This window comes from Sinohyriopsis cumingii, chromosome 8 (assembly GCF_028554795.1).
Source record: "Sinohyriopsis cumingii isolate HCF-2022 chromosome 8, ASM2855479v2, whole genome shotgun sequence".
Classification (NCBI taxonomy): Eukaryota; Metazoa; Mollusca; class Bivalvia; order Unionida; family Unionidae; genus Sinohyriopsis; species Sinohyriopsis cumingii.
The window spans coordinates 3,598,629-3,624,741 of record NC_142968.1 but is presented as its reverse complement, the minus strand read 5'-3'; the positions used below and the strand labels follow the sequence as shown (position 1 = coordinate 3,624,741).

The window sequence follows — 26,113 nt, the reverse complement described above, 5'->3', positions numbered from 1 at the left end:
GTCTGTAATCCCTATAATGTTGATGGTGGGGATAATGCTTCTCACTGTGGTGTCTGTAATCCCTATAATGTTGATGGTGGGGATAGTGCTTCTCTCTGCGGTGTTTGTAATCCCTATGATGTTGATGGTGGTGATAATGCTTCTCACTGTGATGACTGTAATCCCTATGATGTTGATGGTGGGGATAATGCTTCTCACTGTGATGACTGTAATCCCTATGATGTTGATGGTGGTGATAATGCTTCTCACTGTGATGACTGTAATCCCTATGATGTTGATGGTGGGGATAATGCTTCTCTCTGTGGTGTCTGTAATCCCTATAATGTTGATGGTGGGGATAATGCTTCTCACTGTGGTGTCTGTAATCCCTATAATGTTGATGGTGGGGATAATGCTTCTCTCTGTGGTGTCTAATCCCTATAATGTTGATGGTGGGGATAATGCTTCTCACTGTGGTGTCTGTAATCCCTATAATGTTGATGGTGGGGATAGTGCTTCTCTCTGCGGTGTCTGTAATCCCTATGATGTTGATGGTGGTGATAATGCTTCTCACTGTGATGACTGTAATCCCTATGATGTTGATGGTGGGGATGATGCTTCTCACTGTGATGACTGTAATCCCTATGATGTTGATGGTGGTGATAATGCTTCTCACTGTGATGACTGTAATCCCTATGATGTTGATGGTGGGGATAATGCTTCTCTCTGTGGTGTCTGTAATCCCTATAATGTTGATGGTGGGGATAATGGTTCTCTCTGTGGTGTCTAATCCCTATAATGTTGATGGTGGGGATAATGCTTCTCACTGTGGTGTCTGTAATCCCTATAATGTTGATGGTGGGGATAGTGCTTCTCTCTGCGGTGTCTGTAATCCCTATGATGTTGATGGTGGTGATAATGTTTCTCACTGTGATGACTGTAATCCCTATGATGTTGATGGTGGGGATGATGCTTCTCACTGTGATGACTGTAATCCCTATGATGTTGATGGTGGTGATAATGCTTCTCACTGTGATGACTGTAATCCCTATGATGTTGATGGTGGGGATAATGCTTCTCACTGTGGTGTCTGTAATCCCTATAATCTTGATGGTGGGGATAATGCTTCTCACTGTGGTGTCTGTAATCCCTATAATCTTGATGGTGGGGATAATGCTTCTCACTGTGGTGTCTGTAATCCCTATAATGTTGATGGTGGGGATAATGCTTCTCTCTGTGGTGTCTGTAATTCCTATAATGTTGATGCTGGGGATAATGCATCTCACTGTGGTGTCTGTAATCCCTATAATGTTCATGGTGGGGATAATGCTTTTCTCTGTGGTGTCTGTAATCCCTATAATGTTGATGCTGGGGATAATGCATCTCACTGTGGTGTCTGTAATCCCTATAATGTTGATGGTGGGGATAATGCTTCTCAGTGTGATGACTGTACTCCCTATGATGTTGATGGTGGGGATAATGCTTCTCACTGTGATGACTGTAATCCCTATGATGTTGATGTTGGGGATAATGCTTCTCTCTGTGGTGTCTGTAATCCCTATGATGTTGATGGTGGGGATAATGCTTCTCTCTGTGGTGTCTGTAATCCGTATGATATTGATGGTGGGGATAATGCTTCTCTCTGTGGTGTCTGTAGTCCCTATAATGTTGATGGTGGGGATAGTACTTATCTCTGTGGTGTCTGTAATCCCTATGATGTTGATGTTGGGATAATGCTTCTCACTGTGATGACTGTAATCCCTATGATGTTGATGGTGGGGATAATGCTTCTCTCTGTGGTGTCTGTAATCCGTATGATATTGATGGTGGGGATAATGCTTCTCTCTGTGGTGTCTGTAATCCCTTTGATGATGATGGTGGGGATAATGCTTCTCACTGTGATGACTGATTTTATTTTTTATGATAACAAACAGCTCATTTTGAGCTAGGTAGAAGTTTATACACTAACGTAAAAATGCGCCTTCTTCCATTTTGTAATTCTGTACAGTTGAAATCATACAGCGGGGCAGCTGGTGACGGGTGGGTGAGCGCACATAAATACACACAATACGAGTTTTGATTATTCTTATTTAATTTGTTGGCAGTCAAGCAATTCTTATAATTAGCAATCGTCATAATATGAGAACATAATGAGAACGGTATGAATCATTTACCCGCCGCTTAGAACTACTACTACTACTACTGCTTTATTGAACGATTATTTGGATTATTAATATCAATCAATATCGATCTCCCCTCTGCAATAAACAGAAGTTATTTTTCAAAAAGAGATAAAGAGTGTCAAGGCCTTGATTTGTTGGACATGCTGGTAGGAAGATTGAATATACACAAATATGTATGTAGAGTGGACAAAACATACGTATAACCCCAAAACTATCATTTAAATCTAATTTAAGATAGGAGTGGTGCGTGAAAATAAACTAATGAACCGATCCACGCCTTCATAACCACCTCCATGTTCTTCTACCAGATAATTTGCTTTTAATAATTGTTATGAACGTTTCTGTTTTCGTATATGTAAATATGTATATTCAAGTTTTTCCACCAGCAGGTAATAAAATCAAGGTCGAAAATGACGTTTATTGCCAGACCACTAAAACTATCAACCCATTTGAGCTTAGGTATGTATTAGTTATACAATATAGAACCTGCATGAATTTTGGGGGTAACCTTTAGCTAGAATTTATAGGAAGATACTTCAAGGAAATTCTTAATTTGAATATTCTGTAGCAGCAGATATAAATATTCGAAACATTATTGAAGTCCCAGACCAAAGAGAATTTGAACGCATGTCTGTTTTGAGATATTCGTAAGAATAACTTTAAACCTATTGTCCTTCTTTATTTCTATTCATACGAGAACAATCAGGAACCCTATAAACCATTACGTAAACAGGCATTCTGGGTAAACATGTCAGTTGTGTACTAATTAGTACTTTTCACAGATGTATTTGTGGCGATCTTCCTTTGTTGGACTGCTGTGTGATTTCTATTCTTTAAACTAGGGCGTGTTTCTTTGTGGAAATTCAAGGGTGCAATTAAGCCTGATAGAATATACTGGTATGTTCGGGATGATGTCGAATTTACAGGTTTTATCCCTTGTAAATATTGATTGTCCCCTAATTTGACAGACCTACTGTGAAATGCATTCTCTGATCTAATTTAGCCTTTTTCTTGAAATGTCAGAAATCAATTTATCAAGAGCCACGGCTACAAATATATAACACACAGTGTTACAATGACATCTAGTACACACACACACACACACACACACACACACAATCACTGTATATGTTCGATCTGGAAAAGCTGCTACAGTTGTTTGAAAGTGACGCATGTGATATCTCGACCGCACGTGTTTGTGCACGTTCATACGTAATATCATGTTATTAATTTTATCATAACTAATTTTGGTGATACGTGAGGCTGTTAATTCGTATCAATTTCTAGAATGTGGAGACACAAAGTTCGGCCCTTAAATTCGGCACTTAAATTCCATCTACATTATTGCTAAAATTCTTGAAGGATATTTTCATTTAAAAGCCTCCTAACAAAGCTATTGAAAACTGAAAACGTTATCATTTTCACCCGTAATATCAGACAGTACATAACTCAAATTCTGCATGTGCCTGTCCTATAACATTGTCACTGACTGATCGATTAGGTTTTGGGATTCTTCTCCACCGCACAGAAGACAAACTAAAATCAGCAGGGTATAGCAGCCTGGTTACGAGAAATTATACAATTACTGTACATGCATTTTTTTATTTTTAAATTAACATTAGTTTGATGTTTCATTAGTGTCAACATATTCATCTTTTGGGACTACGTTCTTTTTGGACTATGTTCTTTTGGGAATACGTTCGTCAATAATCAATCAACTATTTCAATGAAATCGACAAGTCATTCTATCAATTATTTGAATTGAAATCGACAAGTGAATCCATCAAGTATTCAGATGAAATCGAGCAGTGAATCTATCAATGACTGAGATGAAATCGACAAGTGAAAAGTCATTCTGTGTCAATAGATTTTGGGAGATAATCCTCATGAATCAGATACTCTCGCCCGCTGCGAAAGCTTTCTTTGAATCGAATTTTAGTTTCTTTGGTTTTTGAAGTTTCTGTCAATTTCAGAATTGTTGTTGCGGCCATGTCATGCGCACAGTGTGAGAATAGATTACGTCATTTCTTATGTTACCTGTTTAGGCTCGGATAAACAGTAACACAAAAAAGAGTGAAAATAACAAGCTTTAAAAAAATAGAATAATTTATTTCCCTGTAAAATTTCTGTAAAAATGAAAAACATATGAACTTACCGTTTTAAAAATCAAATTCAAAAATAATCCAAGAATAATCCACGAACAAAATTTTTGAATTCCTAATAACAAAATGTTCTACTGATTTCAAGTTCGAATCCCGACGAAGAACCCATGATGGAAGACGATAACGTATGCTGTAATCTGAAGTATTGAAGTTTCAGTTCCTTGTAGAAAAAAGAATTATCACTCCTGTTTTGGAAAACTGAATACATTTTTATAAAAGCTACCCTTATTCAACAATTTCACATGAGCACACGTATTTTCCAGGAATTTTTTTAATCCTTTTTGAATCAAAGTAATTTGAAATAACTCCAAATAGCACAACATACAACTTCCAGTGTAAGAAAAAGTCCAGCTTCTACTGAGAATAAATCTCCAAAAACAAAGGTCATATCTTCTAAAACGCAAAAAGGGGGTCACGTGATAATGTTCCAGAAGCCCATAGAAATTAGTTATTTGTTAAAGATCACGTGCACCCAGTGTGGCCCTTACGAAAACCAATCATTTTACTCGAAGAAATAAAAATTAAAAAAATAAATGTTTGCATCTTAAACACGTAGTCCTATCATGACCATGACAACAACCAATCATTTTAAAATAAAACTTATTTACTTGGTTTACTATTAATTTTGAATCAAAGTCAGAATCTAGATCAACACCTGGTTGTTTACAAAACGAACAGTCAAGGTCAAATTATTTTCTGGAAAACGTTTTATCTCTAGTGAATAAATTTACATTACATTAGCATGTAATGAAAAATAAAAAAATTAAAACTAACAAATAATTAAATTGAAATAAATATATATTAAATAAAATATAATTAGATCAAATATACATAACACATTATTTAGGATTATTAATGTTCTGCACAGATGTCACACACACACACACACACACACACACACACACACACACGCACGCACGCACACACACGAACACTTATTTCTTCGTAGCTAAGTTTTTACAGGGCTGGAGGTAGATATAGGCTAGTTGTACTTCAGCAACTGGAGTTACAGAGAAGCAATAATTTCAGCGGTTGTATCAAGCATGCTAATATTCGCCTTTTTTAGTGGAACAACTAACTCTAGAAACATCTTTACCGGGAAACGTATTTCTAACGTAAGCCAAAACTTATGCAGCGACATGTACTAACTTTTACTGCCTGGGCGAGAATATGGAGGAAACAATATAGATACAAATGTATTCACTGTTAGATACAAAGGTACCCTTTCCAGCGATGATTATTATTTTGGGTGAAATATAAGTATGAATAACAATACGAATGATGTATGTCTGTATGTATGTATGTATGTATGTACATACGTTTGCCTTTCAGTATATTAAATTACCATTTTTCAGCGGCTTATATCTTTTCCACACAGAATCATACAATTTTCCTGAGATACAATATGTTCTGAAATAGACGATAGAATTCAAAGTAAAAGACGCACTCAGGAGTAACCTACTGCAAAATACAGAGATACTAAATGCAATGCATGTGTGGAAAATATGAATTATCTTATATTAGTGTTAATTTTACATGAAATTTATGAAACGATTCCAATAAATTGTATCCTTTTTGAGCCTTGGCGAGAAACATAATTGAAATTAATGACAAGATTCGAACGTTGAACTTGAAATGAGCACAAGTTGAATATTCAATTAATCCCATGACGAAAAACACTGAGTTAGCCAATCCGCAGAATGGTTTAGTAAATTACATTTGAAAATCGTTTGAAACTTTTCAGATATTTTCAGTGACTCAAATGGATATCTTCGCTTGACAGGCTTGATGTAGTTGCTCTGGCGAACTGATTTAGGTATTTTTTTCTCAGTCGTTTTGCCCTACTTGTACTACAACCGACTTGTGTTGCGAAGGTGATGTCATCACTTAGTACTTGCCAGTCGACCCGTGTATGCTACAATTGATCCTCACTAATTGCATTAAATAACAGATATCTGGCGCTTTCACACTGCATTTTGAAATACACTAAACAAACTGGGAATACATTCATCTTTACTTAAATGTAAACGGCATTCAGCGAACCACAATGTGTGATCTAACACACTCCGGTTACTCCAACAAGTCATTCCCACGCCACTCATGCGGAGGCGGAAATGCTGTCATAAAGATCTCCATAATTCACTTTAACTACATTACAATTTTCAATTTTGAACATACATCATTTAACTTAGTCCAAACCTCACTCACAATGGAGCAATGGTCAATCCATTTTTTCTGTCTCTACCACCCATCCTTCTAGTAGAAAAAAAGACATTAGTAGCATTAAGAATACGGATTTCTGTAGCCAGTAACATTTAAAAGTAGATTATCCAAAGATTATCTCTCCTTCCAAATCAATTAAACATTTGACACAGGTCATCATTTTTGAATACTTCATCTTCTTAGAACATTCCGGTACGGTATGGTGTCACGTGGTTTACTGGTGTTAGCTTCGACGAGCCAAAAGGTAGAAATCGATTACATTGTTTCCATCTCAAGTGTGTCAATTTCCATCTAAAGTGTGTCAGTTTCCATCTATAGTGTGTCAGTTTCCATCTATAATGTGTAAATTTGACCACTAAGCATTCACGTTGTTGGGTATTCGTTTGAAGGAACGATTCCTGGATGCAGATATTCCAGATTCAATGTGTTGTGACCCGATATTTGCATTACTTGATTTAGAACAATATTGTAGACATCGATATGACAAGTTATACCAGAATCTGAACTGCATCACATAAAAGGAAACAGTAACTCGTTAGAGCTATTTTGCCGCGAAATAAAAAGCTATCGTTTGAGAATTTATGTCAGATGGAAGACCTGCAAATGTCCACAGCTGAATTTATTTACTCCGATAAGTTAACATTTAAATCACGCCTTTCCTTGGCTAGGGTCCATTTAACAGGCCCCCCTCCCAGCCCTCCGTCAATTGACTGATACCAGTATCATCATTTTTAACGAGTCCCTGTGGGGTAAATGGTTTTTTTTTTTTTCACAGCCTCCTGGCAATCGATTCGAAAATACAATATGTAAAGTGTACTATGTGACCTAATCTCTGACAGTAGTTTACCTTTTGTAAATTAGTTTACTTTATTTGACCATAAAGTCCGATGCTTGAATGCATCACAGCTGCTTTATCATTGTTTTTAAGGTGGTGAGGGGAAATAATTGGACAGACACGTGAACGGCGTCGAGTCACATTTCTACAGTAGAAGGTAATTTCCATGTCTGAAAGGTACTGTAGTTTCCATTTATTTGTTCTAACTCGCAAAGTTCTCGAGTTTTGGTTTCAGGTACGATTTTTGTATGCACAGAAAATCAAGCGTCGCATGGTATGATGGGAAATCTTGTATATTTACATATGGACATAATAGGGATATATTTTTTTCACGTGCGAAATTATAGGAATGGAAACAAATTTGAAAATATTTTGCCAGTAATTTAAATACCTCATATAAATATATATAATATAACTTTATACATAAAAATCATATTTTTTCCCCCACTGGATCTCAGACGGAAGGTCCTGTGTAATGTTAAATCTTTCACGCCAGCGATGTCAATTTGAGTTATAAGACTTCACTGAAAAGTTTCGATTCCACTAAGGACATTCTCCACAGATTCAGCATTAGCTATGACAGAAAGAGTAGAAGCATTCTAATCATTATATATTTGTCTGAAGGGAAGTTCACTGAATGCAGAAATTGTACTGCTTTAGATTTTTCTGCCTAGGGAGACTCCAGATTTTCTGACCAGATTTTTATATTATTTGACTTGGAAGAATTGTTTGGTTTGATAACTTTCTGTTTGCTGTGAACGTTTGCCCACCGTTCTTTTCATAAGCAAAGTGAATTTATTTAGTTCCTGCTTGTTCTCCGGTACAGATGCAAGATCCATAGAATGCCATAGCAGCAATGTGCTCGTGTTCATGTTTTTATTTTTCATTTGGAAAATTCTGCTTAGGGGACATTGGCCATATTCCGACATACGTAAAACATTTTTTTTTTCTCGCCTAGTGCTTTTTTGGGCTTACGATTGGAAAGACGTTGGCTATATTGGTGAGAGTAATAGTCAAAACAATGGTTCCAGAAGGCGGGGAAAGCACAATTTCCATGTCACAACCAATCAGTAATAAGAATACTGCCACAAGAATTTCATTGGCTGATTTGGGCCAATAAAAATGCACAACAAGTGAGATGTTAACGTGTTGACATACAGAAAATATTGAACCTCAAACACCGTACGTAAAGAGTACAAAATATGTGATACATATAGATTGTGGGGAACTTCTTTCTTATCAGTACGTGACCTCCATTATGCACTTTGCAAGCGAATTAACTTTAACAGACCAACATTAAATATTTATACGCACGCGTATCAATTGGTTAGCAGTATTGGGTTACTTATGATTTTTGTTTGTGGATAAGTTTCGCCGTGGAAAACATTTTAGTGACTCAGCGGTCTAGAGTTTTGATCGCAAAATAATAATTCTGTCAAATATTTTAATCCGCTGATATAAATGTGGCCAAATTTGTATCACTTCGTGAAATAAAACGCGAATTCACAGTCGTTCACTATCTTTAACAATATGCTTTCGTTAGCCTTCCATCTCAGTAGACATGGACACAAATAACTGAATGTGAGGCAAACGTTGGCTGATTTACATGGACACCAAATCTTTGGTATTGATACTTACCTTGAATAAGAAAAGCATTTTATAGCTTTAAGATCATACAGTATTATGAGATTTCACTCATGCTTTCACAAATATCAGGCACTGTTCTTGTCATGTGCCTCGACTCGATAAGCAAAACAGAACACACAAGTTAAAAATTGAAATGGCAGAAGGTATTAATGTTTTGATCTCAGCGGAACAGCTCATGCGAATTAACGAAATTGTACTATTTTTGTCTTATGAAGCATATCGTTTTAGTCTTTCTTTCATATGTTCTGTCGCTGAATGGCAATGACCTATTTTGAGCTGTTTAAACAGAATACATGTAACATTAAAATGAATTCAGCAAGCAGTAAGACGACAGCACCTGAATAGGGTCGAAATATGACTTGTTTTCAACGCCATATATTTCACCTTATTAAGTGCACACACAAGGATGAATTTTTACCAATGCTTGGTTTCACAGGAAAGCTAATAAACAAAAGGTATGTGCTATTTGTAGTTAGTTTCCATTTAGAGGTTTCTTAGATTTTATTGGTTATTTTTCGATTTTGAAAATCCATTGTTGGGAAGATATTTCTCAAACTGAGTAATTAGCTAATTTCTAGGGGCAGACGTCTGAATATATGTTATTCGCAAAATTATAGAACAACTTGGATATGATTCGTAATATCGTAATATGTGTCCTTCATTATTTCGTAACACAGGGAACTCTCAAGATACGTTTAACTATACATGTTTAGTAATTTGAGGTAGGAATATTTCTTTATATTGTTTTGAGTTTGGATTGTCTTTTGCATAGCATGGAGTGAAGCACTAGAATCTGGCTAGGAAAGGCTTACCAAAGTGTCGAAAAAATGTGAAACAAAACAAGCAAAAGACACGTAGGTGTGAAATTATTTTCGTGATGTGTGGTCATTAGGTGATATAAAAAAACTTATTGATAGTATTCGCGCGTTTAAGAACCTTTCATTTGACCGTAACTGTTATATGTGGTCATTGAAAATACGGGAAATAATGGACGTCAAAAGCTAGACTCACTCGACTGTTTGATTAACTTGGTATGAGACCCCCTGCGTGTACCCATACTTTTTTTTGGTAAAAAAAAACTTTGCATGTCATAATTTTTACTTCAAAACAGGTAGGTGAGTGTTATGAAATTAAGCGTATTCAACCATTATTAATTTTGATTACATGACACAAAAGCTTCATATATTGGGATATGAATACTTAAATGTAATTTACCTCACAGATTTGAGGAGATTGCTCTACCAACAAATTGAAACATTTACTTATTTAAAACCAGGGTCACCCTACCTCCCTAGCCCGAAACACGGTTGTTGACCGAATACAGTTCATCAAGGTCTGAACATTGGGTGAATCGGTCGGAGTTATACCGATTTGAAATGTTAAACAGGTTATACAAGCAAATTTATTGCAGTGACTGCCTTTCTTGGACGATCACTAATGCGACAATTAAACTGTATGACCGTGTATGTAGCAGTGTGTAATTGAGTTTACAGCTTCATGACGTCATGAATGTTTTAAACTATGACGGCCAGTTCTTATTTGCAAATATATAGAGAATAGCCAATCTGAAGAAATAAATAACACGACTATCTTAACAGTATTGACAGAACTGGAAAATATTATTGGCTTTGTTTAAATTTGAGCAAATGTAATATCCACCATTTCCACGCTAAGTATATATATTTTTGGCAGTCAAAGGACTGGTCACGTGACCGTTTAACGAAAGCATCAAGGCCGTAGGATATTTACTTAATCAACTACAATCATTGGCGACGCTCTGATTTTGCAGTCTCATTCTTGCTGCAGAGACCGAAAGACATCGCCATACCGCCTAATCAACGTATTTACGTTTCTGCGACTAAGACCAAACAGAAGATGAATTTACCGGTAATTTTATTTTGCAATGTCAGTTACACTCTGATGTTCTTTGAATATTTCTAGGGACAATGTTTAACACGTTCCATCTTAGTCGATTGTATTATATATTCAAGATACAAAGATAGACAGGGTCGACAATTTGCAGTTGCCCTAAGATCAGGCGGTCCACGACCGCGGCCGCCCTTGGTATATAATAATATCTGAAACCCGCGGCACGTTCACCTTTGCCATATGATCCAATTTTTAAACTGTGATGGACTTTACTGATTTTGGAATTTTAAGGGTGCGAATAATTCTTTGCATATGTGAACAAATTCGATTTTATAACGTGAAATTCTGCCTTCATGGGGAAACTGTACAAGAAGTACATACATTAAAGACAGTATGAAAAGAGTAATATAACAGGTTTGTGAAATGTTCGTACATTCCTGAATTCTACAAAAGGTCGTAGAGATATAATATTCTAGACCCCCCCCCCCATCTACTATCTTTGTTATATCTCTTCAGGCGAGCGTACTTCAGAAAAGAAACACCTTTAATCTTGCCTATAGTTCATATTCATTATTTATAGGTAGCCCTAACTGTAGGTGAGAGGCTCCATGGACAGTTCATAAGTCAGGTGAAGAACTTACCTTTTTTTTTCAATGTACGTATAATCCAAACAATTATATGTAAATTTGTACTTGTGTCCTTGAACAAATTAGTGAGGACTGTTTGCCAGTTTTAACAGTGCAAAGTGGAGGTACATTTTTATATAAATAACTATCGGATATCTAAAAAATTTGAGACGATATAGGAAAAAAAATTAAAGAGTCAAATAGGTAAAGTTATATTGTCACGAGTGAAATATTTCCTTTATATCTACACAAAAGGGTAGATATCACACACATAGACACAGACAGATACACGCAGCCACACACACAGCCACAATGGGAAATATTAAGGAGCTAAGGAGTCTTAAAAATTAAACCGTTATATCTGCAGGTAAGCAGCTATGGTAAATAAGAAAATTTAATGCCGAGAGATTATATATATATATATATATATATATATATATATATATATATATATATATATATATATATATATATATATATATAAAGGATATACATGTGATATTCTCAAAGTTTTATACAGATATGACACAACAGATTTATAATCACAGACAATTCTCAAGAAAAGTTCAGCAACACTTAAGTATATGTTTAAAAAAAATGCACAATTTAACGCTCAAATTAGACGAAAAGTCAACACGGTTAATTTATAACACACTAGATATGCAGACAAAACTTGTAGCTTAGATTTTTTCAAATGGCCAGAGTCTAGATCTCATTTGTATAGCACGCTCTTTTGATACAGTCGAACATAACTTCCATTCAAAACTATTTTGCAGTTCATTCTAATTTCATGAACTTTATTTTGCATAGTATCTTATATGTATTTAAGTGATGAACGGAGATGCAAATTCAGAACTTTTCAACCTCCAAAAAATTTGAAGTTTATTTACTTACTCACACTGCGTAAACACTCCTAGAACAATGCCTTTTCATTTCCTTCTTAAACTCACATTAGGAATCCAAATATGGACGCCTTCGATTTATCGCAAAGTCTTTTGCTCGTAACTTATGATTAACAAGTATCAATTGAGAGGCTTTTAAGAAATCTCGACAACTGGAAGTGTAGCATATTAGTCCGCAACGCGAAGCCGCATCCCACTTTCGAAAACGTAAACCTCTGTAGTGTCATAGTGTACCAAACATTTGGAACCGCACTTAGATCACGTGGCCCACCATGATGGCAGCTACCTCCTTATATTATTATCAAAACAATCCATGGACTATCTGTGGCCCACCATGATGGCTGCCCCCTCCTTATATTATTATCAAAACAATCCGTGGACTATCTGTGGCCCACCATGATGGCTGCCCCCTCCTTATATTATTATCAAAACAATCCGTGGACTATCTGTGGCCCACCATGATGGCTGCCCCCTCCTTATATTATTATCAAAACAATCCGTGGACTATCTGTGGCCCACCATGATGGCTGCTCCCTCCTTATATTATTATCAAAACAATCCATGGACTATCTGTGACCCACCATGATGGCTGCCCCCTCCTTATATTATTATCAAAACAATCCGTGGACTATCTGTGGCCCACCATGATGGCTGCCCCCTCCTTATATTATTATCAAAACAATCCGTGGACTATCTGTGGCCCACCATGATGGCTGCCCCCTCCTTATATTATTATCAAAACAATCCGTGGACTATCTGTGGCCCACCATGATGGCTGCCCCCTCCTTATATTATTATCAAAACAATCCGTGGACTATCTGTGGCCCACCATGATGGCTGCTCCCTCCTTATATTATTATCAAAACAATCCGTGGACTATCTGTGACCCACCATGATGGCTGCTCCCTCCTTATATTATTATCAAAACAATCCGTGGACTATCTGTGACCCACCATGATGGCTGCCCCCTCCTTATATTATTATCAAAACAATCCGTGGACTATCTGTGGCCCACCATGATGGCTGCCCCCTCCTTATATTATTATCAAAACAATCGGTGGACTATCTGTGGCCCACCATGATGGCTGCTCCCTCCTTATATTATTATCAAAACAATCCGTGGACTATCTGTGGCCCACCATGATGGCTGCCCCCTCCTTATATTATTATCAAAACAATCCGTGGACTATCTGTGGCCCACCATGATGGCTGCTCCCTCCTTATATTATTATCAAAACAATCCGTGGACTATCTGTGGCCCACCATGATGGCTGCCCCCTCCTTATATTATTATCAAAACAATCCGTGGACTATCTGTGGCCCACCATGATGGCTGCTCCCTCCTTATATTATTATCAAAACAATCCATGGACTATCTGTGGCCCACCATGATGGCAGCCACCTCCTTTTATTATTATCAAAACAATCCATGGACTATCTGTGGTCCACCATGATGGCTGCCCCCTCCTTATATTATTATCAAAACAATCCATGGACTATCTGTGGCCCACCATGATGGCAGCCACCTCCTTTTATTATTATTAAAACAATCCATGGACTATCTGTGGCCCACCATGATGGCAGCCACCTCCTTTTATTATTATCAAAACAATCCATGGACTATCTGTGGCCCACCATGATGGCTGCCCCCTCCTTTTATTATTATCAAAACAATCCATGGACTATCTGTGGCCCACCATGATGGCTGCTCCCTCCTTATATTATTATCAAAACAATCCATGGACTATCTGTGACCCACCATGATGGCTGCCCCCTCCTTATATTATTATCAAAACAATCCGTGGACTATCTGTGGCCCACCATGATGGCTGCCCCCTCCTTATATTATTATCAAAACAATCCGTGGACTATCTGTGGCCCACCATGATGGCTGCCCCCTCCTTATATTATTATCAAAACAATCCGTGGACTATCTGTGGCCCACCATGATGGCTGCCCCCTCCTTATATTATTATCAAAACAATCCGTGGACTATCTGTGGCCCACCATGATGGCTGCTCCCTCCTTATATTATTATCAAAACAATCCATGGACTATCTGTGACCCACCATGATGGCTGCCCCCTCCTTATATTATTATCAAAACAATCCGTGGACTATCTGTGGCCCACCATGATGGCTGCCCCCTCCTTATATTATTATCAAAACAATCGGTGGACTATCTGTGGCCCACCATGATGGCTGCTCCCTCCTTATATTATTATCAAAACAATCCGTGGACTATCTGTGGCCCACCATGATGGCTGCCCCCTCCTTATATTATTATCAAAACAATCCGTGGACTATCTGTGGCCCACCATGATGGCTGCTCCCTCCTTATATTATTATCAAAACAATCCGTGGACTATCTGTGGCCCACCATGATGGCTGCCCCCTCCTTATATTATTATCAAAACAATCCGTGGACTATCTGTGGTCCACCATGATGGCTGCTCCCTCCTTATATTATTATCAAAACAATCCGTGGACTATCTGTGGCCCACCATGATGGCAGCCCCCTCCTTATATTATTATCAAAACAATCCGTGGACTATCTGTGGTCCACCATGATGGCTGCTCCCTCCTTATATTATTATCAAAACAATCCATGGACTATCTGTGGCCCACCATGATGGCAGCCACCTCCTTTTATTATTATCAAAACAATCCATGGACTATCTGTGGTCCACCATGATGGCTGCCCCCTCCTTATATTATTATCAAAACAATCCATGGACTATCTGTGGCCCACCATGATGGCAGCCACCTCCTTTTATTATTATCAAAGCAATCCATGGACTATCTGTGGTCCACCATGATGGCTGCCCCCTCCTTATATTATTATCAAAACAATCCATGGACTATCTGTGGCCCACCATGATGGCAGCCACCTCCTTTTATTATTATTAAAACAATCCATGGACTATCTGTGGCCCACCATGATGGCAGCCACCTCCTTTTATTATTATCAAAACAATCCATGGACTATCTGTGGCCCACTATGATGGCTGCCCCCTCCTTATATTATTATCAAAACAATCCATGGACTATCTGTCCTCGGGCAGATTGCAAGATGTTACTTGATCCATACTCTTCAGTGTAGCAAGCAGGCCGGTGTTCGCTTGAGGATGCCGGGAACTAACTATGCTATGTGGGTTTGGGCGGTCACGAATGGTTGACAGTGATAAGTACAAATTTACTCACGCCATCTTTTTAAATCTGACTATCATTACTTGAAATGAGATAGAGGAATGGTTCAAGAAGTGTAATGTTGTATTTGTTTTACTATCTTCTTTTAAGTAACTTCAGTAATGCGTATATCTGTTTATTACTTAACTGCAGATGGATGACAAATGTTTCCAATACATATAGCTTTAAAAAAATGTATTGGTTCATATTATATTCAAGGCACAGAAGCATATATTCAGGATGATAATAATATTCAATGATAATAGGTCCCGAGGTTTTTAGAAATTAAAAGTGATTGAAGTTTCAATGTTTTATGCTGTTTGCAAAGGTTTTTGTACATGACCTCAGACAGTATCTGGTTTCTTTTTCTCAATTAAAATCAAAACTAACGATGTAGACACCGGTCTGTATCGAGGGACGATACATCTTGATACACACTAATCGCATTATCGTGCGAGCCCTAATCGAGTCAATACTGCAAACTGTATCGTAGAAAAGGAATAGCGAAACTAAAAGTTTTGAAGGTTTTCATTACGTTATGAAGAAACGTACCTTAAAACACCTGTCGTATAAGAAACACCTGCCGTAAAACACTTGTCGTATAAGAAACACATGCCGTAAAACACCTTTCTTATAAGGGGGCGCTCACCAGTTACCAAATACATAATATGTAAAAATGGGCCCCAAGTGGCCTAGTGGTCTAAAGCGCTCTCCGTTACGGATCACTGCCATCTTACCTCTGTCTGCGTAGGTTCGAGTCTAGGATTCGGCCAATGTGGGTATGTGAGAAAGCTTACCAGTAGCTTCTCGAGGGTCGGTGGTTCTTTCCGGGGATTTCCCGGGTTCTTCCTCCACCAATAATACTGGCCGCCATGTATAGCCTATCGTGTGCTGAAAAATGGCGTTAAACCCTACAACAACAACAACAATATGTAAAAAAAGATATTTTTTATACAATTTACCTCTGAAATTCAGGAAGTGAAAATGACCAAGTAGAGCTAGCACTTTTTTGAAAGGTGCACATCTGGAGTAAGGCCAAGCTGTATACTCTAGAACCCATATTACACCCATCAATCATACATCAAAATAAAGCGAATTAAAAGTTCTTTGAATTATACCTAAGATATACAAGGTCTGTTTTAAAAAACCAGTATAACCAGTGAGGAAAGCCGGGAAAATTCTTTTTCTTTAAAATTCTACCCTATGCAAAATACGAAACCGTAGAGCGCCACCTAAGAAACACCTGCCGTAAAACAGCTGTCGTATAAGAAACACCTGCCGTAAAACAGCTGTCGTATAGGGAGCGCTCACCAGTTAATATGTACTTTTGAGAGAGTGACGTATGTAAGGTGAAGTAGTTCGCATTTAAAACATGCACAATGGAGAGAATGTTGGCATACCTCTATTGTACATTAATGTAATGTGGATGATATTTCTTTGGATATTGTACGTTTGGAAATTTTACACGATTTAAGCACACTGCTAACTAAAATGAATGCTCCCTTGTGCTAAAAAATCAGCCTGAATTAGTCTAAAGTACACTATACATAGCAGCTATTAAAATAGGGAAAATGAATTTTGCCAGACTAGACAATACCAGCTTCTGAAAGTGCAATGAATGAATTACCAAATATATAAAATGTAAAAAACGTTAACGGCTCTTTTTTATACAATTTACCTCTGATGTTCAGGAAGTGAAAATGACCAAGTGGAGCTAGCACTTTTTTGAAAGGTGCACATCTGAAGTAAGGCCAAGCTGTATACTCTATAACCCATAGTACACCCATCAATCATACACCAAAATAAAGGGAATTCAAGGTTCTTTGAATTAAACCTAAGATATACAAGTTTTTTTTTTTTAATAGTCAGTATATCCAGTGAGGAAAGCCAGGAAAATTCTTTTTCTTTAAAATCCTAGCCCTATGCAAAATACAAAACTGTAGAGCGCCACCATAAGAAACACCTACCGTAAAACAGCTGTTGTATAAGAAACACCTGCCGTAAACACCTGTCGTATAAGAAACACCTGCCGTAAAACACCTGTTGCATAAGAAACACCTGCCGTAAAACACCTGTCGCATAGGGCTCATTCAACCGTAACCAATATAGATCCGTAAATGCCGTTGAATAATGCACACCGGTCTATTTTGCGTTGTTTATTCTTATTAATTATAACCCAAAAAAATCTTGTCCCAATTCCACAAAACTTGCACAGCAGCATGTATTAAGGGACAGGGGGCCAGATTTTATGTACAAATTTAATGCCGCAATCGGCGACCTCGTATAAAAAATCAGAAAAATCAAATACACAAGTGAGATCAATAAGGTCCATAGTTTTGGATACCTATATTAAAACAAAGCATAAGAATATTATCCACTTGACCAAAGAAGTCAACGGCAGATCATAGCAGAAGAAGTTTTTGCACCCCAATCACTAATTTCTATCTGCAATTTTCATGTCCGAAGGTCATTTTTGACACTATGTGATGTTCACAGTGCAAACACAGACCCTTTTCCTAGATGACAATTCTGCAAAACAGTGTGTACTAAACAGGCTGATGCCATTGAAAATAGTTGTCATCCAAGCAGTTTTGGGAGATATTCTACTTGCCCCAAACCCATGTGTTTACTGATATGGGAGGCTAGCTCTTCTTCCTAGCCGATTATTGGTATTTCACTATCAACATACTGCAGAGTAACTATGGAAGTTGTACATGCCTGACATCAATTTCAAGAGCAACGCAAGCCCCAAACGCCTAAGCTCACAAATATGTCCATGTCTTTAAATAATAAACAATAATAGCTGAAAAAGTCACCCTAGCCTTAAGTTAAGAAATTTTGCCAGGGGCCAATGTGCGAAACTGGACCCTGCCACCTTAATCCAAGCAGTTTGTAGTTGGTTTTGACTACAAAAATGTTGTGCTTAGTTACTGACAAATTTAACGAAACGAAAATATACAATATACAGATCCACACTGCATACTGAAGGAAAACACGTGTACAGTGAGTGTAAGTAAAGAACTGAATGATTATTATATAGTTTGCGTTACGTATATAAAAGTGATAAGTACAGCTTTTGTACGATTGATACATAGTTACGTTATGTATACAAATGTGATAAGTACAGATTTGTACGATTTATACATAGTTACGTTATGTATATAAATGTGATAAGTACAGATTTGTACGATTGATACATAGTTGCGTTATGTATATAAAAGTGATAAGTATAGCTTTTGTACGATTGATACATAGTTACGTTATGTATATAAATGTGATAAGTACAGATTTTGTATGATTGCTGCATAGTTTTCATTATGTATGTATAAGTGATAAGTGCAGATAGATTTGCATGATTGTTACCTGTCATACAGTTATATGATGCGTGTAAGTACAGATAGATTTGCATGATTATTACCTGTCATACATTTATATGATGCTTGTACGTACAGATAGATTTGCATGATTATTACCTGTCATACATTTCAATGGTGCGTGTAAGTACAGGTAGATTTGCATGATTGTTACCTATCACACATTTATATGATGCGTGTAAGTACAGATAAATTTGCATGATTGTTACCTGTCATACATTTATATGATGCATGTAAGTACAGAAAGGAATGACTCTCGTACATAGTTTTCAAAACCTGTGTATGATAAGCGTAAAGTAAATAATGGTATGATTGTTACATATTTTCCAAATATGTATACCACAGTGATAAGTACAGGTACACAATGTATTTCATCTTACCTATGTGGTTACAGGTGAATCAGCATTTCGATCATGTATGAGAAACAAATGAAAGAATGGTTATAATAATGTATACATGAGCCTTACAGATCGCAAAGGAGAGGCTTCATTCGAATTGTTCAATATTACAGATTCTTACCAGTACAAAAATGCCCCCCCCCCCTTCTCAGGAAACAGTCGTATTGCATAATTGCATGTTTATTTTATCTTTGCAGGAGATATGGAATTAAAACGCTTGTCCAAGTACCTATTGAACAGCAACAGTATATTTACCGCCTTCGTACTCGTCATCTACACAGCGTCCATTATCTTTGTCGGGGTTATTTGGCCGTCCGTAAATGATAGTCGTTATGTTGAGGAAAGGTTGTCCCAGTTGCTGAGGTACGAGAGGGAGCAGTTATACAGCATCTCCCGGGGTAACTCTCTAAGGGATTCAAATATGGACGACTTATCAAATTTAGTGGCAGAGAAAAAAAGAGATGGACATAATATCAGCTTTCAGCCTTGTCCAGAAACGCCTCCTGGCCTCGGTAAGTTCACCGTCAAGAACGTCTTCAAGTTTTGCCTAAAGAGTCAATGAAAACAAGCGTAGTAATTCCTCGTTTAAGCAAACTTACTGGCAGACATCATAAAAGTTCTGAAGAACGTAGGTTTGGATAAATGAATTCAAAGTTTATACTCATTTAGATTTTATCTTTTCAAAAACCATGTTTTCACTTCTGAATCATCTAAGCTAGATGTGCGCGCAATTACCGGTAAGCAAGTTAACCGCAATATTTTGTTTCATACATACTGCTTTACTTCTTCATTGTACCGGTACTTCAACAGTCTCATTAAGTATACATGGTATATATTCAGTCTATAAAAAAATTCCCGAATATGATGAAATTAACAGCATGTTTCCATTTTTATGACAAAATAATTTTAAATATTTTTTTGTTTTTTTTTAAATACAGCGGTAGTTATCAAAAATAAAATTTGAATATTACAAATATGATTGTATTTATGATCACATGCTTGACTAGTGTCCTATATGCCAGCGTAGCGGCCAGATTGGATGTTGTGGAAGATATTCGTGATAAATCAAACTTTTTGGATAAACTTCGGATTTAAAAGGTTTTTCACTATTTAGTTAATGTATGTGCACAGCTATTTATAAGAATAAGAATAATATTTTCAGTATGGAAGTTATTTTCTGCTTGAATTTTTCACATTTTCTAAAGTGCACTACATATATTTTTCGTTTGTCTGGTAAGAATGCTTTATGTTTACTGGCATTGTCTTATATGTTTTAGCAGCAAACACATTAATGTCAGTATACACTCTTTCACTGAGTGTCAAATATAGTGCCAGCCTAATCATTCCACCTTAGTTAAAGTTTTTAGATTACAACGTATACATCATTTAACGTTAACCTAGCAAATTCATCTGCTGTAAGGTGCTGACCATTTAATTGTAGTGGGTTGGTGGCTGCGACATTCTTTTGAGGTGAGATATTTTATTATCGGTCATCTAAAGATATATAATTTATTTTTGCAAATGATATAATGACTGTTATTTCGGTATAATTCAGAGTAAGACATTTTTTTCAGCATTGGCAGGCGGAAATTTAGAAACTATACACGTGTCAGGTCCCTGCCTCAGAACATGACATTATTGGTTCCTAATATTGTTGATGTACACCGTAATACATACCACAATACAAAGTTGTTCGTAGAACCCACCTCTAATCTAATCTAAGCCTTAGTTCATAGTCTGGGTGAATATGCAGCAGCACCTGCATGCGTTAAAATCCCAAGAAGAACGATGGACAATGCAGTCTAGTTCATTGCAGTCTCGAAGTTTTTAATAGTCTTGTCTTGCGCAGACTGTATCTGCATACAGAACGTGCAGAAACCAGTCATTGGAAATTACAGCATAAAAATACGCCCCCTTGAGGATTCCTTACATGAAATAGAAACATTCCGATTCCATCCCGTAAGTAGGCGTTGGCATGGTCTCGATTATGACATCATACTATGCTTAACGTCAAAAATGACGCTAGACTTAAAGAGACTAAATGGACCTTACAAAATGTTTGCTGACTGGTATAGATATTACGGAGAAGAAACGAAGTGAAAAGACAATGAGGCGCAAAGAGTTATGGGAGATTTTCTTCAAACATATTGTACAAATCTTTATATTCGGCAATAAAAAAAATGTAAGGCGAAATCAAAGAACATACAGTATAACTTTGCAATAAAGTAATCAGTGAATACTGACTAAATCAAGTGTAATAAAATAATCAGTGAGTACAGTCTAAATTAGTGTAATAAAGTAATCGGTGAATATAATCTAAAGTAAGCTTCGTTAAGTAATCAGTGAGTACTGACTAATTCAAGTGTAATAAAGTAATCAGTGAGTACAGCTTTCTCCAGGTGCTACTTTACCACCAAATTTCGATCATGGTGTCAGTTGAATTATCCTACCAATGGGACGTAACCCACTGTGTCGTATATGTCGAGTTACAAGCCAAGGGTCATTACTTGACCGAGCGGTTGTCAAACCCTGTCGCGATTCCCGCCAGAAGTCATAAGTTTACCCCAACTTTCCAAAGACTTCCATACAACTTCAGGTGTAAATTAGAAAGCCCGACGTGTCATTTCTATACCTAAATTTTACTCTAATCAATGTAAGACCACAGATAAAACAGCCTACCAAACATCTATCAACCTCACATCTGCATAGTTTATCTTCATCAGGTTTAAGTACCGCCAGCCGTTCACGCCTTAGAAATTCCTGATTTGCCCGCAGTTAACAAGTTTACGTATCCACCAATTAAGCCACTCCCTGGTATTTCCGCGGCTATTGAGATACGATAGGTTAAAGGAGTTGTGGCGAAATGTGTAGCATATTTAGATACAAATTCCGTATGCCTGACATCTTATAAATCCACGAGAAATCAAATTCTGTCACCATTTAAATTGCCGGGCAATGTAAGAACATATCGTAGTTACATGTATACTGAAATATATTTATAGGTACTTAAATGAAAATGAAGACTTCGATTAAATAACGTACCAACAGCAAAACAAGGGGGACAATTACGTTATTACGTTTTATAAATAGAAATTAGCTGAGAAATATGGACATGGAGAGTATATACATAATTATAACGAAAATGCATCGATTCATTTTAGGAATATTTGAATGATCATAGATCTTATTTCTTTTATCTTTTTCAATGGAGCAAATTTTGAAAAATATTATTAGCAGAAAAATAGAAAATTTGGTTTTATAATGGCTTCATTCGTATTAATAACCAAGCTTTTATAAAGGACCCTATGAAGGAAAGTGGACACATTGAATAAGTTGAATTTCCACCTCAAAACCAACACCTATACAGTTATTATATCGAGGTCACTCGGATACTGCCATTGAACTTTGATCTGACATTTTGCATATTAAATATGGAAAAGAAATAAATAAAAGAACAAGGTGTCTGTTTGACTGGATTGGATAGTTGCTATAACGCATAAATTGACACCTATTGTTCATACTTAGATTTGCCAGCACAGGTTACAATGTAAACAGCTTGAGGCAATATCAGAAATAAGGATGTAAGTACCTTCTGCTGTGGAATCTGTGCGAAAGATGCCAATGGATAATATTGATAAACCACAAGAATGCAGTTCAGATAGAAACATAAACTTTTTTGACAGATTCCAGGTAAAAATAGAGAAAATTCTGAAAGCTGAATATATATATATATATATATATATATATATATATATATATATATATATATATATATATATGTGTGTGTGTGTGTGTGTGTGTGTGTGTGTGTGTGTTTTGCACAACAGTTAGAAACCTTTAAATCGTGCGTTTTCGAACACATGATGGAGAAGACAAAGAAATATTGACATGTAACTCATATTTCAATGTGCTTCTCTTCATGACTGCAAAGCGGGAAAAAACCATTATCTTGGAATGAAACAAAGCTGGGCATGACTGAGAAAATGATATCTTTACAGTTTGATTCTATACTCAATAACAAGTATCAGATATAAACGAATATGTTACAGTCTTGATACCTTTAGAGAATACCAAGGAATGCTCAGTTACACAATTTAATAACTATTATCCTGGTCAATCGATATGCACAAGAGGTACTGACATACACATTCCATCAGATAATATGTACATGTTGAATCAGCAGAAAGCACGATTTTACAGAGGAACATGTTGTATTCTAGTATTTTACGATACCTTAGATAGGATTGTGAAACTATTGTGCGAAGAATTAAAACCGAAAAAGGCAAAACACATCTGGTTCACAGAGAAAGATGTAAGATATTTAAAAAACCGAAATATAACAAAACAATAAAAGCCAACAAAAACAAAAGCAAAAAATGCAACAAAAAAAAAAAAATAAAAAAATAAAATAAAACAAGACAAAAAAGTAAAGAAAGAAATATAGTAATTACTAAAGACAAGGTTTGTGATCACAGTCATATAAGAAATCAATACAGCGGTACAACGGACGTAATATTAGATGCCGAATAACACATTGTATACCACTATTCGTAATTTGTCTGGCTATGGCATTTAGTATTTTCATTTAAAGATCTGTTAAGATATCAAATTGAACAGGAAATCTTTCTGTCGAAGATGGTAGGATTTAAAAAGAATTACAGTGAGTACAAAAAAGGCCAGGACCAGAACAGTTGCCCGTGTCCTTAGACACCAACAATCTTTATGGCCAAAGAATTGCTTTAGTATGGAGAACTGATGAACAATGAAACGGATACAATCAAATTTATTTGAAATACCAGAAGAGAATTATACATGTTGCATGTTCGTAGTAAATTTTGTTATCGCATTACACCTCCATAACTTTTCAATGACTATCATAGTTCCAACCGAAAATGATGTTTGTCCCTGACAAAAGTTGTCACCAAAGGTACCAATCCAATTGTAATCTCGTATGCACCAACAGAGAGTAAAGGAAAATGTGTGAATCAACTTAGAAACTTAAAGACTGAATAAAGTTCTGTATACATCTGAAAAAGATATTAAACGTTTTCCTGTCTGAATTGCGACTACTTAAAATCGTACAGAAAACAAATTTGAGACCAGAGACACCAGCTGAGTTTGACAAAGGCTTTTGTTAACTTGATCAATACTATATGCACTTATTAAACAAGCAGCAATTCTAAAAATGAAACAGCAGTAAATAATCATAGATGGTAATACAAATTTTTCAAATGTCTGTCCTTTGTCTGAAATTGTTGATGAATGGCTTAGGATTTGTTTGCTATAAAACAAACTCTTGCGTGTCGTAAATGAGTGTCATTCAACTTAAATATGATCATCGCTTAAATACGATATGTTACAACATTAACCAGCATTCTACCCATATAATTTACCACTGCATTGTTATTATCTCCTTTAATAACTGGACATTGAACACTGGCAGTGCTTACCGTGACAATATATTAACTACAAAAGCCCACTACCATAGCTGAAATACTGAAACCAAGAAAGAAAATAAATTTTACAGGATACGCCGCCAGCTTAAATCAAGACACCAAAAGGCATCCAAACGCAAATAAAATAAAAATTAAAATCGTTGTCTGTTTAGAGCCTATATTTTAAGTTAAATAGTTCCCTCATTTCCCTTCATTATTCACGCACCTCTCTAAAATTACTCCATTTAGTAATTATTATTATTATTATTATTATTATTATTATTATTATTATTATTATTATTATTATTATTAAAGTATTATTATTGCAATTTTTAGTTTTAATAAAGAGACAATAAATCATCTGGGATATAATCTACGGCTGCATCACTTTATATTCCGATATATATGGTGCTATTGTAGGTCTGTGACATCTAACTTGGCATTGTATCATCGGAATTGAAACCAATAAGTCGTGATAACCACATCTTTTTAATGATACTTTCATTTGATCCATAACCATGTAAAGTTTTTGTGACTCAGTATTTTATTTCGTGTTTAATGTATGTCTTGTTTGTGTTTTGCAATTACTTTCGATAAAAAAAACAACAAGAGAGAGAGAGAGAGAGAGAGAGAGAGAGTTAGAGAGAGAGTTGTTGTTGTTGTGGGGTTTAACGCCATTTTTCAGCACACGACAGGCTATGCATGGCGGCCAGTATTAATGGTGGAGGAAGAACCCGGGAAAACCCCGGGAAGAACCACCGACCCACGAGAAACTACTGGCAAGCTTTCTCATGTGCCCACATTGGCCGAATCCTAGACTCGAACCCACGCAGACAGAGGTGAGATGGCAGTGATCCGTAACCGAGAGTGCTTAAGACCACTCGGCCACTCGGGGCCCAGAGAGAGAGAGAGAGAGAGAGAGAGAGAGAGAGAGAGAGAGAGAGAGAGAGATTGCATATCGTATTCGATCCTTTACACAAAGAAAGCAGCAAAACACATTAACGTAGTTACTTTATATAATGTACATGGCTTTTGGCCGTGAATATTATAGAAAACGATCCATACACTATAACATTATTATTTTTTATTACAACAATGAAACAAAGAAGTCATGCGTTATGTTTAAATCAGCATGTAGCATAATCAATACATCGTCATCGTACTGATCACCGAAATGATAATAAATTTCCGGAGGCAAATATGACAACAGATTTTCCTACAAATGGTTTATATCGTCCTAGGTTTATGGACAATACATTGAAATGCATAAAACAGGGTCAATATAGGGTCAC

General features: G+C 36.5%; 1 protein-coding gene across 3 annotated transcripts in view; it reads left to right on the top strand.

Annotated features, from left to right (window-relative positions):
• LOC149792869 (beta-1,4-galactosyltransferase 4-like) overlaps positions 1 to 26,113 on the top strand; it is an 88,622-nt gene that overhangs the window by 6,813 nt on the left and 55,696 nt on the right. The window contains exons 1-2 of one of the 3 annotated variants that reach the window (XM_089966660.1): positions 7,476 to 7,539; positions 19,584 to 19,898. In XM_089966660.1, coding sequence (XP_089822786.1) covers positions 19,589 to 19,898 — 310 coding nt within the window. In that variant the 5' untranslated portion in view covers positions 7,476 to 7,539; positions 19,584 to 19,588. Of the gene's footprint in view, positions 1 to 7,475; positions 7,540 to 9,339; positions 9,485 to 19,583; positions 19,899 to 26,113 lie in introns of those variants that run through there. The other 2 variants (XM_089966659.1, XM_089966658.1) reach the window with 2 other exon arrangements.